Raw genomic sequence first — 17,028 nt, 5'->3', positions numbered from 1 at the left:
CTGTAAAGATTAGCTAGCAACTCAGTGAAATAACACTTCCCATTTCCAGACAAAAGCAACACTAGAAACTTTTCCTCCAGCTGTTTTCACTGAGTCAATAGAGACTAAAGCAATTATCAGAAAAAGGTTGGGAGGCCTCAATTCTATAGAAAACAGATGTAGGTATCCAAAACTTTTTCACTAAATGAAGTGTCAGATTCATCTTGATCTGCTGTCACTTGAGTACTCATCGTGTTTCTCGTAACAGCCTCCTTGGAGGTAGCAACCACACCGAAATCGCCTTTATGGGCCCCTTAGTTCCCGACAGTGCCTGGCACATTGTTGGTACCCAAAGGACATCCGATGAATCTAGCTGAACACAAATGGGTAGGAGACCTAGCCTAACGCCCTTTACAAGTAAAGAAACTGGGTTCTAAAGCATGAGAAATATTCTAAACCCATTTTCTCTTTTGGGTAGAACAGGGGCCTATGGCTGTGGCCACTACCCAAGGCCTGGCTTCCTGGCTTTTCCTCAAGCTGACAGGCAGGAGTCTACTGCAGTCAGTCTGGTGTGTTTCCACCCTCCCTTCTCGGTAGGGGCTCAATACCAACCAGCCTGACAGCATCCCTCCCCCTTTCTCCAGCCCCATACCGAGATGGGTACACCTGGAGAAGCAGTGCTTTAAACATTTCTCTACCATCAGAGTGAACTGGTGAAGCTTCTGAGATATTAAGCAATCCATCATAACATTTGTGACCGGTTAACTTTAATTTGTCAAAATAAATCTGCAGTATTTTGCATGTTAGTAATACAGTGCTGGTATTGACAGGAAAAATCATCATCTGCTTACATAGAAACCTTCATTTAGGAGCACACCTTAGGAGGGAAATGGATATACAATAAAAGGCAAATGCAGGCCAAGCAGCGAGCCCTAGAGCATAACAGGCTGGATGTCAGATTTGAGGATTATCTAATACAACTGTTTAGCTGCCAATCTGATAAAGGGAAGCTCTCAACCAGGTTACAACCAGAAGGGGAAAAACAAACTCTGCTTTTTCGTAGCGCGGTGGCCGTCGTGCCTTCAACACTTGGTTGAATCAGTTCATCAGCATCAAAACTCAATTTCAGTTCCAAGACACAGGAGAATCTCACCATACAACCTATTCGGCCCCCCTTTCAGTGGCCTGCCGCCAACCCCTTCCTGCCAATTCTCTCCCTCCCAAAAGAAGACACGACGTGGCTTTATTATTGCAGACAAGCTTCTTAAGTGAATAAAGAATGCATACAAAATAGCAATTTAACTGAAGTCATACAATGAAGTCTCACTCCTGTTTATTATACAATGAATTGATAAAACAATCATTTCTAGTATATATCTTTTTTTTTTTTTTTTTTAAGAACTAATACTTTCAGGGTTCTGACGACCACTCTAGCCTGGGGGTAGGGTCCACACCTGCCCCCACTGAGGACTGCTCCTTAGGCCACTGTGGAGGAAGCCTGGGCTGTCTGAACCATGGTGGATGGTGACTGCCAGCCCAGCCAGAGAGACGACAGGTCCCAGCAGGCAGAGCCAGAACCCAGTCCTGGGGCTGCATGCCAGGAAATGTGGGCTTCCTTCAAATGTGGCCACTACCTGCCCAATCCAGGCCTCAGTAGGGCCATGTACGGGCCTTCCCTACACAAGTCCTTCCAGTAGCCCACACACAATGCTCTACAGATTAAAAACAAACCCTCTTCGTACTGTAGATAGGAACAGTTGTAACAAAGTCATAGCTACATATTTTTCTCTACATTTTGTTTATTGAGACAAACTAATTAAAAGGCACAAACATAGGGCATGTTTACATGGACATTATAACAAACATATACATTAAAAGTGTAGGAATGTGTTGCCTTCCTGCTAAACAGAAAGTTCCTAAGCTTTTATATATACAAAAGTTGTACAATTTAATGTCCTAAAGTACAAAAGATCATTTATAAAATTATTTTACACTAAGTACTATTTTATTTTTTACTATGTAGTTCAACCCCCTCGAACTGTTTTGTATAATGACACACAGATACCTGTCCCTGATGTAGGAAGTCTGCCTCGGATGTAAGGTATTTGATGCTTGAACTGACACAGTGGGGTATAAACGGAAGTCATCCAGTTTGATAGTCAGTCCTGCAAACATTCTGCAAGATTAATACAACTAAATTCCATTTCTCTTAACTGCAAGATTAAAAGAGAAAAAAAAAAAAAACATACTGCAACTTAAAAAAATCACAGCGTCTTGGTTTTAGTAACTTTTTTTAAAAAAAACACAATGCTTTAAAAACATTAATGTGTGGCATGATGGTGTAAAAAGTATCTGTTTCCCTAACTTTTGGTTTCTACTTTATGTACAGAGATAAAACATCCTGCTAAGAAATAAAAAGCACATGTCCTAACGTGCACAATCATTGCTGGGTTTCTACAGGGAGTACAGAGAGCTGTCTCCCTGAAAACACCACAAAGCTGATACAAGTGTTTTCTCAAAGAAAAAAAAAAGTGATGTCCATATTTACAAAGTTGAACAAATCTGCACAATACTTGATTAAGAAATGGAAGGAAAAATTTTTAAAAAAAGATACACTCTGCTTGTTCTGAAGGGGCATACTACCTAGTTAGTGGTTAGAATAAAAACTGTATACAATTTAATATAAGACATAAACTCTAGTGAGCAACTAACACATCTTTCCCTGTTGTAACATCAACAGGCTCTGATTGGGAGAGAGAGGGGCATATCACATCCCAGTGCCTCCAGCATCTTCCAATTTAAAGCAATATATTTTAACTGTTCCAAGTACTCCTTGGCTCCTGAATAGGAGTCCCACTGGCCTCTGTTTGTTAGGAGTCTGCCTGTCCACACGCTTGACTTCTCCTCTGTCAGTTGAGGCCTTTTCTTACCAAAACACAATTTGTATATTTTGGTTGGTTTTTGTTTTTGTTTTTTTAATTTTTTTTAAAAAGTCAACTACAATGCTATATTCCATCAGGATTAATATGCTGAGCAATATTTACATCTCCAAATATCAGGTCACAATCCCTATTATATGTTGAAGTTAGAATGATAAATTATCATATGCTTTGCATATCAGAGCTGGTATCACCTTTCCCATAGGGAATGCTGCCTGAAATTAACATATTCCCAAAGGTAAAATGCATATTCTCTGAAATGCATTTTATTATGACAATGCATGTATTTACTCATAAAAACAATAAACACAGACAATGCTACACTAGCCCTCTATCTGTGGATTTAGAACTTCAGGTTAAAATCAGCCATCCACCTTGTATAGGGAGAAGAGTTCTGCTAGTGTTTAGAATAAAATGATTTCTTGGGATTAGAAACAGTAATGCCGTTTTTTTATTTTGAAATGGGTTTTGCTTTTTTATGATTGGTTTTAATTCTGGCATTTTACCTTGCCAACTACTATCTTGTTTAAGCAATGCTGTCAGCTAAAAGGAATTTCTGATTAAACTAAAGTGGTCCAGTGATAAGTTACATACACACCCTACTTTGAACAATCCCAGCCAAATTGGAGAAAAATGCTACTACACTATTATTAACTAATGTAATAAAATCTCCCAATTTCATGGTTTACTTTTTGCTTTAATAAACTAAAAGTAAGTTGCTGGTAAATATTTACTTTAACCCATATTTTGATTTTATAATACTGTTTACCAAGGTGGTGATGTAGGCAAAGCTTGGGGTAAGAAAGGCATGCTCTCTACAGGCCTCATTGCTATATTGAGAGGGGCAGCTAACGTCATAGGGGTGGGCAGGTTCATGGGAGACGTGATGGTGACGGGGTGTGCTATATTCACTGGAGCAGTGACAGGGGTGGGAAGGTTGACTGGGGTAGTAAGTGTTAAAGGAGAGGTCATGGATAATGGACTGGTTATAGTTACAGGGTGCCCTATGTTCATTGGGCTGGTTATGTTAACTGCACTTGAAACATTGACTGGACTTCTCATGCTCATTGCAGCTGCCACTGTGACTGGGTTTGACATCGTCCCAGACGACACAGAGGACGTGATATTGAATGGAGTAGTGAGAGTCACGGGTGTCGTAGCAGCCGTGGAGGTTTGGCACAGGTTAGCAGCTTCTAAAATAAGAAGACAAAATGGCCTTTAGACTCCCCAAACAATGAACAAAATTCACAAACAGCTTCTGAATCAACTTTTTTTTAATTAAAAGGACAAACATTTAATGAATGAAATTATAGTTCTCTACCAAGCGGTCAACAGGAAGGGAGGCTCTTTCTGAGCACAGGACTGGGGGTACGTGAATCTCTTTTCTGACACTATACCTCCCACAAGGCCTTGGGCAACTTGTTTAGCCTGGCACTTTTGGTTTCAAATTTAGATTTACTTACCTACCTCACAGTGATGCTGGAAGACCAGTTAATTTCCGCAAGGCACTCTGGGGGGCAGAGATATCAAGCAGGGCTTAGTATTCTCACTACCACTTCATGCAGGCAGAGCCAACCATCGGCAGGCCAGGAGAAAGAGCTCGTTTACAATGAGCTGGGCCGATGGGTCACACAAGAACAGATAATCAGAAAAATCTTCTGGTAAGGTGCACTGTAACTAGCAGAGAGCGTTGTGTGTCCTCAATGCTGTGTACTCTAAAGCCTCAGAGGTAAGGTCAGTCCGTAAGTAGGGACTGACAAGCTGTTTTCATATCTGTTTATTTCAGTCTTAGAAAAATTGTTTAAACAATCCTGTTGTGGGGCACCTGGGTGGCTCAGTCAGTTAAGCGTCTGCCTTCAGCTCAGGTCATGATCCCAGGGTCCTGGGATCGAGCCCCGCATCGGGCTCCCTGCTCCGCGGGAAGCCTGCTTCTCCCTCTCCCACTCCCCCTGCTTGTGTTCCCTCTCTCGCTGTGTCTCTCTCTGTCAAATAAATAAAATCTTTAAAACACAACAAAACAAAACAAAAAAACAATCCTGTTGTTTCTGGTTAGGTTTCCTATGTTAAGAAAGATAAAATCTCTCTCAGTGGGTTTGTATTCTCCTCTCCACTCCCATTTCTTCTTCGCTTTCTGATGCTTACAGAATCACCCGCTCTCTGCCTAGTGTCATCTAACTGCACATATTATACACATCACCAACCACACCAAGGAGGACTAATTAAGCAAGAAGACCCTGCAGTGATTTGGGGGACCCTGGTCCTTGTTACCCAGCAAAGCCCGGGCACTTCTTAAAGAAAACTTCCCTCAGAGGTGACACCCCCACCCCACCCCTCAACAAAATTCAGCACCACCTGCTGGTGTGTCAGGAAACAACAGTAAGAAGACAGATGAGTGGGCTAGTTGTGTGTAATTTGGCTGTCAAAATGGGGAAATATATTTGAGACTAAAGATAAAGGTCTGCACACATCCCACACATATGGGTCAAATCACCTCACGCCGACCCTGGAGTCAATAAGCAGCTCTCCCTTGATCAATAGGATGAAACTCCGGCAAACTCTATGTCAGGAATTCCCAAACCTGGCTGATGATCAAAATCATTTATCTAGGGGACACCTGGGTGGCTCAGTTGGTTAAGCGGCTGCCTTCAGCTCAGGTCATGATCCCAGGGTCCTGGGATCGAGTCCCGCATTGGGCTCCCTGCTCAGCGGGAAGCCTGCTTCTCCCTCTGCCTGCCACTCCCCCTGCTTGTGCTTGCTCTCTCTCTCTGACAAATAAATAAAATCTTTATTAAAAAAAAAAAATCATTTATCTAGGGAGCTTTTTTTTTTTTTTAAATGGCTTCCCAGGAAATTCAATAGTGAGATTTAGATGAACTTTGGAAATGTGTATTTTTAAAAAGTTCCTGAGATGGCGATCTGAATGTCACTCAGGTTTGGGAACTTATATCACCTTATTTAAAAAAAGAGACCTGCTGACTCAAGTTTAGGTTTTCAGGGCAGAAGTCTCCTCTCCCCCGAAATGTGACATTTCACTAACATGAATACAGAAGTTTCTAACATCAGTGGTCGTTTCCAGAGAGATTCATGCTACAAATGGGAATACAAAAGCATTTTGTTTCATGGAGGTCAGAAGATGAGCTAAACAATTGAGTCTTATTGTGCAAGCAAAATGAAATACAACACCAAACAGAAAAGTGCAGAAAGAAAGAGAAAACCAACTCACTTTTGAGGTGATGGTAGCACTGTTAAGGGTATTCTTGTTTACACCAAAGAAGGGGCTTTCACTCTTACATGTGCCATCACCACCCCTGCCGCCATCCTGCACTTTTTCCTTTCAGTCTAACATCAACCTTTTCTAGGACTTAAAATAATTTTACTCTTACTCCTTCTCTACTAAAACATCCTTTGTAACGTGCTTTCACCCACTATGCGACTGTCATAGCATATATACATCTTCCGGCCCCCCCCTTACCTCTTCTCCTAACGATAAAACATTTTATTAAATAATGACAAATCTTCATTTGGAAGAGAGGAGGAAGCAGCCGCTGAGGAAAGGTAGGAGGCCTATCTGGCTGCAATGCCAGGAGATGTATGAAAACGGAGGCTATTCCTTTTATCTTTATCCGAGTACAGGGTGTTTAGAAGGGATCTGTGGAAGGGAACAGCCGTACTACATGAAAGCAAAGGAGGGAAGAAATTACACAGCAAAGGAATTACAGAGGAGCCTAGAGGCAGAGGGTTCCTTATGAATTTAAAATAAAACAGTAAGACAAAGAGGTCTGGAAGGAAAGAAGGAATTTAGGAATCTCTCCCGTGGCTGGTGGTACGCTGACAAAATCATTGATTTGAAATGCCCGCACAACAGTCCAGAAGCCAAAGCTCTAAGTATTAAGTTAAAAAGCTGTGTGGAAGACGGATACACCAACGGATTCTTTATACGATATATGAGAGAAAAGCAAACCATTCTCAATTTTAGTAACAATTACAGTAAAGTCCCTAACAACTTAAGTACATACTTGTTAAGCTAATGCCAGCCCCAGTGACAGACTGAATGAGATTAAGGGTGAGACCAAGAGAAAAGATATCAGCCTCGTAAAGCCAGAAACATGTAATAAATAATGCAATGCAGAAAGAACACTAAAGAGCAGAAAGTAGCAAAGTTGTAAGAAAATAAACTTATGTACCATAAGAATATTTCATCCACCCCCAAAAGTGGGAATGTTTTAGAGAGGAAAAAGAGGAGCCCATAATGCACGGAGGTTGACATAAAAACGAACTCTAAACATACGCAGGGAAGGACCAAACCTGGCTCCAAATTTGTAACAAAAGGAAAATCAAAAGAACACGAAAAGAAGTACTAAGGATTTTTATTTGTTAAGGTAAAAAGACTTATTTGGAAGCTTGGAAATTTGTTGCCAACATAGTGTTTCCAGGTTCCCATGAAGCCAGTCTCCCTAAGCTGTGGCTGCCTCACTTAGAGCCTGGGGCACAAGAAGTGAGCACACTGGTCTAGCCGTCCTGTGAGTTCTGGCCACCTCATCTTACCTTTCTTTCTTGCCTTGACAGCTTCTTCCCACAGTCTCAGCGTCTCCACCTGCTTCCCTGGCCAGCTCGTTACATGCTGCTGCTGCTGCTGCTTCTGGCTGCCGGCCTCCTCGCTCATGCACGCTGCCCCAAAGACAAACCACACATGCTACGTTACCTTGAAAACGTGCAGCCAGGTGCTCAAAATCTGAAACTTAGATACTCTGGCTCCTCGTGCTTCTCTGAACTTTATCATTTGTCTTGACAGTTTTTACTACAGAGCATCTTCTTTTGCTGCTTCTGTCTATACTGGTCAAAATAGACAAATTAATAAAAGAAAAATCGAGAGAGCTGGGGAAAACCAATATAAAAGAGAAAAGAATTCTTTGCTATATTAAAAAGCAAGTGTCTTTTAGAATGGAACTTGGGTAAAATCAGCATGGACTAATTTCTGCTCACCAAAATATCTGATAAAGTTGGTCACTTGACCACAACAAAGTACACTAAAAGTAAAGTTTTGTAAAGTTAACAAAGTATGACATGCTAGATAATAAACCCAATGTACTTACAAAGAAGCAAAAATGGTTGAGATTAGAACACTTTAAACGTTCTTTCCCCACTCACCTTTGGCCACCTATTCTGAGAATTTGATGTTTCTGCTGCATATAGTACATACATAATAGAATACAGAATTAGGAACAGACTTTCTTCTGGTGCTTAGGGCAATCTCAAAGACAAAGCCGGGGTAAATGCAAGTACTGAATTCTATCCACGAGTCCCTGAAACAGTCTATCTTCAATTCTGAATTTAAGGTAAGTAGAGCACTTACATCTTCAGATGGATATGCTATCCCAACTCTACAGATCTGGGTTTGAAAAGCAAACTTAATGATGCCGCTTTCATCTTTAAGGTTATTAAGGGCATGTTATTAACTCAAACAGGAGTTAGGAGACACCAATGCTTAAGAATCTTCCTAACATTAAATAAAAACAATGAAAATTGCCTCGCAGCAGCTGCAGCTTCCTAGTGCGGCTCCTGCTGCCACAATTCTAAAACACTAGAGCTTTTTATTGAAACTCCACAGAAGAAGGGACACGTTGAAAAACAGTTGCAGGGAAATTCTGCTTTTCTAACTTGGGTGTTATTAGTAGACAAGCACAGGACTGAAAGCAAAAGTAGTGGAGGGCTTGTCAGTGCTGTTTGTATCCACGCAGGTGAGGTATATTTCCAACACCAGTATATACTCTCCATGGACGTGTGTTTACACGCTTTAGTGAGAGAAGAAAACATGTAAGGTGATTATGAATACGGTGCTGAGAGCATAGTGAAAATACCTTCAGTACATTATAAAAACATCCAGACTTCATTAATCTGAAATGCAACAGAAATACAATCTGAAGTGTCACCTACTTTTACTGATGCCTTGTTTACATGTATTACAGTTGATACTTTGGCTCTGCCCATGTGTCTTTAAGTGGCTGGTGATGTACGCTGCACTCAGAAGCTTCCCACAGATGTTACACGATACCTTGCCTTCGTGGCGCACCATGTGTGTCCGCAGTCTGTCTTTGGTGGCAAAGGCAGCAGTGCACGTCTGCATGAGGGAGGAAAACTTTTTTTAAATATAGACTATCCTGTTCTACTCATTTTAAAGTACGTTATATTCTAGGCATTACCCTATCCATGTCCACAAGCAGACTGAGTTAGTTGAATTTTAATTGCATGTGTTACCTAGAATCATAATCATAACAAAACATTTGGTGAACTTTAGACCCTTACATTTTGGGGGAAGAAGAAATATCAACACAGAGTACTGAAAAGATGTGAGCTGTAGAGTCAGTTAAACTTGGACTTAAATCCAGCTCTCCTTGATTCATGAAAACAGTGTAACACTGAGCAAATTAACCTATCTGAATTTGTTTCTTCATCCGTAAAATGAGGATAAAAATACCTACCTCCCAAAATTATTGGTGGGATTAAGAGTCTGGCCCAAGGCCTCGCACATAGCAGGTACTCGCTCAAATGACACTAGCTTCCTTCCTCAGATTGCATTTTTCTTAAGATTCAAATCACTTACTTAATAAAGTCAGTCATTAACACATTTAACTGAAAGGAGCACAGAAAGACTTCCAGCAATAAACTAAAATTACTGATGTCTAAAAAAGTCATTTGATTTAGCAAGATTCTTAACCTTTTCGTTATCACAGCTTAGGTCAAATAAAATCAACAGATTTTCAAACAACTAGAAAATGCTCCAATTTGACAGACAAACATCCATAAGTGGTAACATTTGGGAGAAAATTCCTATTTTCTTCTATTACAGTTAAAATCATCAACCCAGAAAATAATTTAAAGCATTTTATTCATTTATTCATTTCAAATACATAATGACCTTTGCAAGACTATAAATTTTTTTTCTTGTAACGATAAATACTGTTGCCTAAGGAAAGGGAAATGTAGCTTAACAAAAACAACACATTTACATTTTTAAATGCTCTTGCCTCACAGAAATAGAAGCTGTCATTTATATTGTATAAAACCAGAATTCAAATGGACCACATTTACTCAAGTCAGTGATTTTAAGACTATTCAAGAACGGTGAGATTTGACTGGCTCAGACCTTCTGGATAATGTGCATTACGTGCTACACTAAGGATAAGTCATTTTAACTCTTACTTGGCATTTGAAGGGTCTTTCTGTTGAATGGACATGTTTTACGTGACAGCTTAAGTGGTCAGGCCTGTGAAAGAGAGAGTTTCAACAGAAGATGTAATGGAACACACATTGAGAAATGCTACTCACGGTGATGTTTACATGCTTGGCAGCTTTGGGTGGAGGGCATTTTAAAGAAAGCTAGCAGAATTACCAACTCCCCCTCCCCCCAGTGCAAGCCTCCTTACCTCTCTTACCATAAACAAAAATCTTAGTCGTTTACCTGTTAATTTTTCTCTCCTAGTCAACATCAAATCATGTTAGGCCTTGGTTCTTTAAATTATAAAATACCCAAAGTTTTAGTCCTAACACCTGCCAGAGAAAGCTACTCCTATATTAACTCTTCTTTAAAAGCCTTTAAAAATGAAAATTAGTGAAATGTTAGTAACCACAGAAAAATAGAAAAGCGTCCTCCTAAAAGTTATACTAACAGTATTCAAGGTCACCCCAACTTCCAAGAAGTAAGTTTCTTTGATTTGCACAGTGAACCTCATGTCTAGTCACCCGACTGAATTGGAAACCGGTGGTTTTGCAGTGGTAAGAATTATAAATGTGCCAAATGAAGGCCTGAGTCCACCAAGGCACTTCTTAACTGAAATATTAGCCTAATCACTATGTCACCACTTGTCAACCACACCAAACTGGAATTAGACCTGGAAGTGTAGTACTTTATCATCAATCTCCTCTAGTAACACAGGCCTGCCCACAGCTATGCTCACATAAACCTTCTAGGTCACAAAGAGACAAAACTGAAGTTCACTGATACCTAATGAAAACAAAAAGCAAAGCAAAATGCAGTACCTCGAGAAGCCTTTCCCACAAACACTGCAAGTATAGGGTTTGGTGATGCCTCCTTCATGAGACCTCACATGGTAAGTCATCCGGTCCTTCCTCTTGAAACGCTGATTACAGACAGGACACTCGAAGGGCTTTTCGTCCGAGTGGGAGAGCTTGTGCCGATTGAGGTGGTACACATCTCGGAAAGCCTTCCCACACATCTCACAAGCATGGTTCTTCTTGACGGGCTTACTGGGTTTCTTGACAGACTGGGTCACGGGCATAGCCGTGGTGCTGGCACTGCTGCTGGGGTTGGTGCCCGAGGAAGATGTAGTGACTGTTGATAAGATGCCAGCAATGGTCGAGACCAACGAAGTTCTGCTGCTGTCCCCAGCGATGGTGGAGATGAGGGGAACCACCGTGGTGGGGGTTTTCTTTGACCGGGACACCAACTTGATCCCTGTGTGGCAGGACTCGTGGCGCCTCAGGTGATAGCTGTCCCTGAAAGCTTTACTGCAGTAAGTGCACACAAATGAAGTTTTGGGTTTTTCTTTTTTAATCCCAATGGCATCCTTTAATGTTTCTGGCGCTGCTTGAGGTTTCTGAGTTATTGGTATTGGAAGCAATGGTTTCTGATCAGGGGGCTCCACAGCAGAGCTCAGGAGGGGCAGCAAGCTGTTCTGTGCTGCCTGCTGTTGGTGATGGGAGGCTTCATGGGCCTAAAACCAAACATTTACACTTCAGAAACTCAGCCTCGCACAATGGCCTTCAAAATTCAACATGCTCCAGACAACAGAGACCAGAAGAAACAATCAAAGAGCCCATAAGCTACTCCCTGCAGCAGAAATCCAGCAACCACCTAGTTACCCTCAGAGCTCCCAATACAAAGCATTAAAATCACTGTGCAGACACAAAACTTTTATGACTAAGTTGCTCACAGTGATCTTGCTTTCAAACAGCTGACTACACACCATCCTGGTGCAGAAGGGACATACCAGCTGATGAAATCAGTGTGCATTAGTCTGTGAGTGCTGAAACCAAGTTTAAATAACTTGTCAAAAAAATTACACTCCAGACTTAAGTATCTGCCAGTACTTTACTGCAGTAATGCACACACTACACACTCACACACATACACATAATCACCTGTCTATTTTACCTAGGAAAAGAAAGGCACTGTCTCTCCCTTTCCATTAGAAAACTCAGTGACTGAGGAAGGAGGCTGTTGCTAAGTGATAAAAGAAACTTAGCTCTCTGAATACATGCACTATGTTAAGTTTACTCTTAAAGTTTTCACTTAACTTTCCTACTAAAAGATTTGATTGAAATGAAACCTGCTATTAATCAGCCTGGAAGGCATCTGTGAAGGTAGCCTACAGCAAAACACCTGTCAGTTGTTTCTCAATTCATTTAATCTTACACTAGAAATCTGCATCCTTTTAACAACACTAGTTGTTCAAACCCTAAACTCTCAAAGACAGACTAGCAAGAGAAAACAAACTATAAATAATTAAAATTCCTTTCATTTTCATCTTCTTCCAGCACTTGTATGTTTCATTAAAGTGTTAGACATTTGCTGTTATAATGTGCTTCTCCACTCCAGAACTGGACACCGTCTGGAAATTTTCTTTAGCTGCACTGAAACCAAAATTTCATTGTGGATCAGATTCTTGGTATTTACGAATACTCACTCTCTTGATTTTGATTCTTTCAAAATTCTCCGTACTGATAAAACATTTAGGAACTGATGGAAAAAATTCCTGAAATAAGTTCTTCCTGATACGTCGTACTTTACCAACGTTATTTTTGAAACTTTTTTGACAGTGAGCCCAAGCCCCTATGCTTGAGTTTTGTAATCCCAAAAGGATACATGCACCCAGATGTAAGAGTTCCAAATATTTTAAGCACACAACATCCTAGGAGGGTCCCATCCCATCATCTTAGACACTCTAGTCACTTATTTAGCCTTCTCACTCTGTAATCACAAGTCCTACAGTTAACTTGATTAAGAAGAAAACAAGGAGACAGACACACACATTCACACAGAGCGTCTTCTCCCCTTATGGATAAGAATATCTACCACATAGCTCCATATTTACTTGATGGCAATACAACAGCTAAGCCTGGAACCAAGTCTCCTCCAAATCATCAGGAGGTGTGATATTCAAAGTTACCAGTTCCAATTTAATAATTTTGGTTGAATCCCCCTTTGAGTCCTGGACGTACTCACAGAAATTGTGTGCTTGCCTATGAGTATCTTTCTGGACTCAGGGATAATACTGAATTACAGTCCACTTTTAATTTAATGTACGGAGCTCCTGTAAATGTGTCTGCCCATGAGACATTAGTGGAAACTTTACAGAATTTGGATTCAAATCTCACCCCCTTTCCAACCTGGCTGTAGGATACCCAAGTTTCCATACAGTATACAAACAGTTAATAGCTGAAGATAGCTCAAGATACACAATTTCAAAGGCTAACAGATCAGATAATAGGGAATGCAAATCTTCTGGACAAAGTTCAGACTCATAGTGTTTAGAGGCATTTTTCAATTCTAAACAACCATTAGTTCGATGGAGTACTAAAAGCACTTACTGCCATTTTACCAATTCAGATGTCTGTGGCAACATAAAGTATTTTTACAGCATTGCTGAAGCTCACTCTCACACGAGGGTCACACCAGGTCCCTGCTTCTTGGGTGAAATGCTGTAGAATGCCTCGACCACTACGGGAATCACTCTCTGAGGATTCCTAGGATCCCCACACTTCTACATGAAGCCTTCTAAGAGGGGAACTGGGTTTCCCCAACTTGTTCTCTGAGGGAGAGACAGAGTAAAATAACAACCATGGCCTGCCTTCAGTTAAATGATTTAAAAAAAAAAAAAAAAGAACTTCTGGGTAGACTTTTATTTGACTAGTATCATCAAACCAAAGCTTTTATTTTATCTCCCATCTCTTTCAACTTTAAGGCTTTTTCAACCCTGCCCAAGCTTTCCTTTTTCTGGGGTTCGCAAAAAAACAAAACAGAAATGTTATTTCATCACCCAGGGTAGTAGGATATAGCACCATGAAATCTCCAGTGCCAGAGGGCAAAAAATTTTGTACTGAAACAAATTAGCATCAGTGAGTCATATCTTGAATGTCCTGTTAGGAGAATCATCCATCAAACATCTTAACAGCTATGGCTTTCACTTTCCACCAGGTTATCTGGAAAGCAAGCAGGTATTAAATTGTTTTAAAATATAAATTCAATAGTATGCTCTAGGAAACAAACAAGAGAGTTTAACTCTCCCATTTCCCCAGTAAAAATTACTTAAAACTGAAACTGAGTAAGTCTATTCATACCTTTCCATAGAAAAGACTGAAATATTCTCTTTACCCATTCAACTGTCCTCGGCTCTAAATTATTTTTCCAACAATTTTCACTGCACACATTGCCAAGCCCAGGATCAATTATTAGCTTTCACACTTCTCCATCAGGTGGAAAAAAAGATTTTAATTGCTGAAAAAAATTAAATAATATAAAATCTAATTAACAAGTTGTTCAATAAATGCTTGGCATTTGTCTTATCCAGAAAAAGAATAAAAGTATTCCAAAAGATTGTTCAACTAACTTTCCAAAAATTAGTTATAGGTTTTTCCTTTACATAAAGAACTCTCCTTTTTTTTTTTCAATCTCCATGAAGTTTACGGACAGCAGGTTTAACATGGTAATTAATATGGTGAATCTAAATCATTTCTCACATGAAAATCACTTAGGTGGCCCGTTAATCCCATTTTTAAATGACCATTTGAAAGCCTTTTCTAGAGAGGGCATTTGCCACCTTTACACCATTCTGGATGCCAACTAGTTATATATCGTATCTTTCCCAATGCATTTTTAAGTTGACTTAAAGCATGATAAAACAATACCAGATCAGAATGAGAAAAAGAAGTTTGTGAGTTCCATAATTCTGCATATCTTCAATTTTAAGAAGCCAGAATATATTTCAATTAACTACTTAAAAATCAAATTACTCACATGTGAAAGAAAATATGTCTTAAAACAATAAATCAGCTCTACACAATAGTTAATGTTTGAGTTATCCAATTCCTATATTAACTGCACTGGGATGGGTCCAGTGACTGGGAGGATTTTTTGAAAATTCTGCATCCATTCCTGGTTAGTTTCAAAAGGTCTCAAGCGCCCAAGCAACGCGTCTGGGATTTCACGAAGCTATTCAAAGAAGGAAAATAACCCAGAGAGGCGGGAAGAACGCATTTAAAGTGACAAGCTTCCTAACCTCCTCCGGTTCCGAAGTTTTCCCGTGAGCTCATCACTACTGCCCACTAAGTGCTTCGTTTGCAAATAGAAATGAAGCAGGGAAAAAATAAGCCTCGGTCTTCCCAACAGGGGTCCCCCACCTAAAATGGGCGGGCAAGAGGACTGCCAACGTATCGGCTACAGGCACTTTCAAGTTTCTTGCAAAAAGTGTAGACCAACACCCCAACGAATGACTCATCTGGGGGCTTTGTAAGCCGACTTTGTTTGCTCTCTCCACTTTCCGTCTCCCCCACTTGGTTGGAGGAAACGTTCGAGGTGGGACGAGAGGGAAAAGCGCTCCGGGAGAAGGTCGGGCCTCCTGGAGTCCCGGCCCCCACAGCTCCCCCCGCCCCGGCCCGGCTGGGGGATTCCCCGGGCTGAATGGGACGGCGGGAGAGCTGGACAGAAGGAGAGGGTGTCAGCTGCCAAGGCTCGGCAAAGGCTTGCGAGAGAAAAAATGTAAATCCAGTAAAAAAGTTTGGGGAGGGGATACTCACTCACAACACCCCCCAACAGGGTAAACACAAGGAGGGGGCGGCGGGAAGGGGGAGTGGCGGGGAACCCAGGGATACCCGCTATTCGCAGGGATGGGGGGGTCAGAAAGTCAACACACACACACAAAAAGAGGAGAGGGAGGTGAAAAGGAAGGAGAACGAGCGAAGATGGATGAAGTGCGTCTGTGTGTGGGGGGGTCTCAGAGTAGGACCTGGGGATCCCCCCTCACCCCACGATGCGGGCCCGGGGCGGGCGCGCTGTGGCCAAGCGGCCCGCGCTATCCAGCGGCCCGGCGCCCTCCTTTCTCTGGGCCGCGGGTGGTGACAGCGACCGGCCTCCTCCCTTCCCCTTCAGGGCGGGAGGGAAGGGTGTGTGCGTGTGCGTGAGTGTGCTGGGGGGGCCCGGGGTTCACCCTGAGGCCTGCTTTCTCCCCCGCACCCCGTGAGGCCGCCTCCTTTCACCTCAGCAGCCCCGCTCCGCCGGGGCGGGCGGGCGGAAAAACAAAGGGGGATTAAGGCCGGGCCGGAGAGCGGAGCCGGGAGGGAGGGGAGGAGGAGCGCCCGCCCGCCCGCCAGCCCGGGGCCCGGCCCCCCTGTCCCCCCCGTGCCCCCCCGGGGGGGCCCCCAGTACCTGGAACAGGAACGCGGTCCAGTTGGCCTCCATGGCTGCGGCGGCCGACCCCCCTCCTCCCCACTCCCCCCGCTCGGGGAGCCTCCTCAGCCGGAGGAGGCGACAACAAAGCGGCGGCGGCGGCGGCGGCAGCGGCAGCGGCGGCTCCTCAACATGGCAGCGCCGAGCGCGGCCACTTCCGGTAACCTCCGGGACGCACCACCGCCGCGGCGAGCGCGGGCGGGGGGGGGAGCCCCGACCCGGCCGCCGCCGCCCCCAGCCGCCCGGACCCCTTCTGGGCGTCCCCGCCGCAGGCTCGCCGCCTCGGAGCTCAGCCAGTGCCCGCCGGCGGTGGGGTCAGGGCCCCCGCGGGGGGGCTGGGGTGGGGCCGGGGGCGGGGATGGGGCGCGGCGTCCCCCCCCGCGGGGGTGTGTGGTGCTGCGGTCCGCGGCTCAGGCAGCTGGAGCAGGGGGAGCGCAGGAGAGAAGATGGAGGACGCCAGGGTCTGGCGCGGGCTCGCTGGGCACGGCTGGGCCGTCTCCCGGGACTCAAACGCGGTGCCCAGCAGCGTCGCGTTCCTGTCAGACCCTCAGCGGAAGGCACAGGCCACGGCGGTCACCCGGCTCCTCGGTCCCATATGCACAGCACAGCCCGCGCCTCCAAATTGGGGGAAGCCCCTGGGACTTCGAA

General features: G+C 43.2%; 1 protein-coding gene across 3 annotated transcripts; it reads right to left on the bottom strand.

Annotated features, from left to right (window-relative positions):
- Positions 1-635: 635 nt before the first annotated feature.
- VEZF1 (vascular endothelial zinc finger 1) lies at positions 636-16,522 on the bottom strand. 3 transcript variants are annotated; one of them, XM_044921544.1, is made up of 6 exons: positions 13,527-13,640; positions 10,956-11,650; positions 10,119-10,182; positions 8,853-9,036; positions 7,464-7,586; positions 636-4,111 (listed from the first exon to the last, which is right to left on the bottom strand). In XM_044921544.1, the coding sequence occupies exons 1-6, from the start codon at positions 13,530-13,532 to the stop codon at positions 3,684-3,686; spliced, it is 1,500 nt and encodes a 499-aa protein (XP_044777479.1). In that variant the 5' UTR covers positions 13,533-13,640; the 3' UTR covers positions 636-3,683. The 3 variants fall into 3 exon arrangements, with proteins under 3 accessions (XP_044777479.1, XP_044777478.1, XP_021559773.1); XM_044921543.1 differs by lacking the exon at positions 13,527-13,640 and adding an exon at positions 16,360-16,522 and having other exon boundaries at positions 731-4,111; positions 8,853-9,054; XM_021704098.2 differs by lacking the exon at positions 13,527-13,640 and adding an exon at positions 16,360-16,522 and having other exon boundaries at positions 731-4,111.
- Positions 16,523-17,028: the final 506 nt, after the last annotated feature.

Source organism: Neomonachus schauinslandi, chromosome 15, assembly GCF_002201575.2.
Source record: "Neomonachus schauinslandi chromosome 15, ASM220157v2, whole genome shotgun sequence".
NCBI lineage: Eukaryota > Metazoa > Chordata > Mammalia > Carnivora > Phocidae > Neomonachus > Neomonachus schauinslandi.
Note: the sequence above shows the minus strand (reverse complement) of the source record. Positions and strands in the feature narration are given on the sequence as shown.

Coding starts and splice junctions, on each gene's coding strand:
- VEZF1 (XM_044921543.1), bottom strand. CDS start 16,392: ATGGAGGCCAACTGGACCGCGTTCCTGTTCCAG. Junction 11,651..16,359: donor GGACCGCGTTCCTGTTCCAG/GTACTGGGGGCC, acceptor GTTTGGTTTTAG/GCCCATGAAGCCTCCCATCA. Junction 4,112..7,463: donor TGTCAAGGCAAGAAAGAAAG/GTAAGATGAGGT, acceptor TTCTTATTTTAG/AAGCTGCTAACCTGTGCCAA.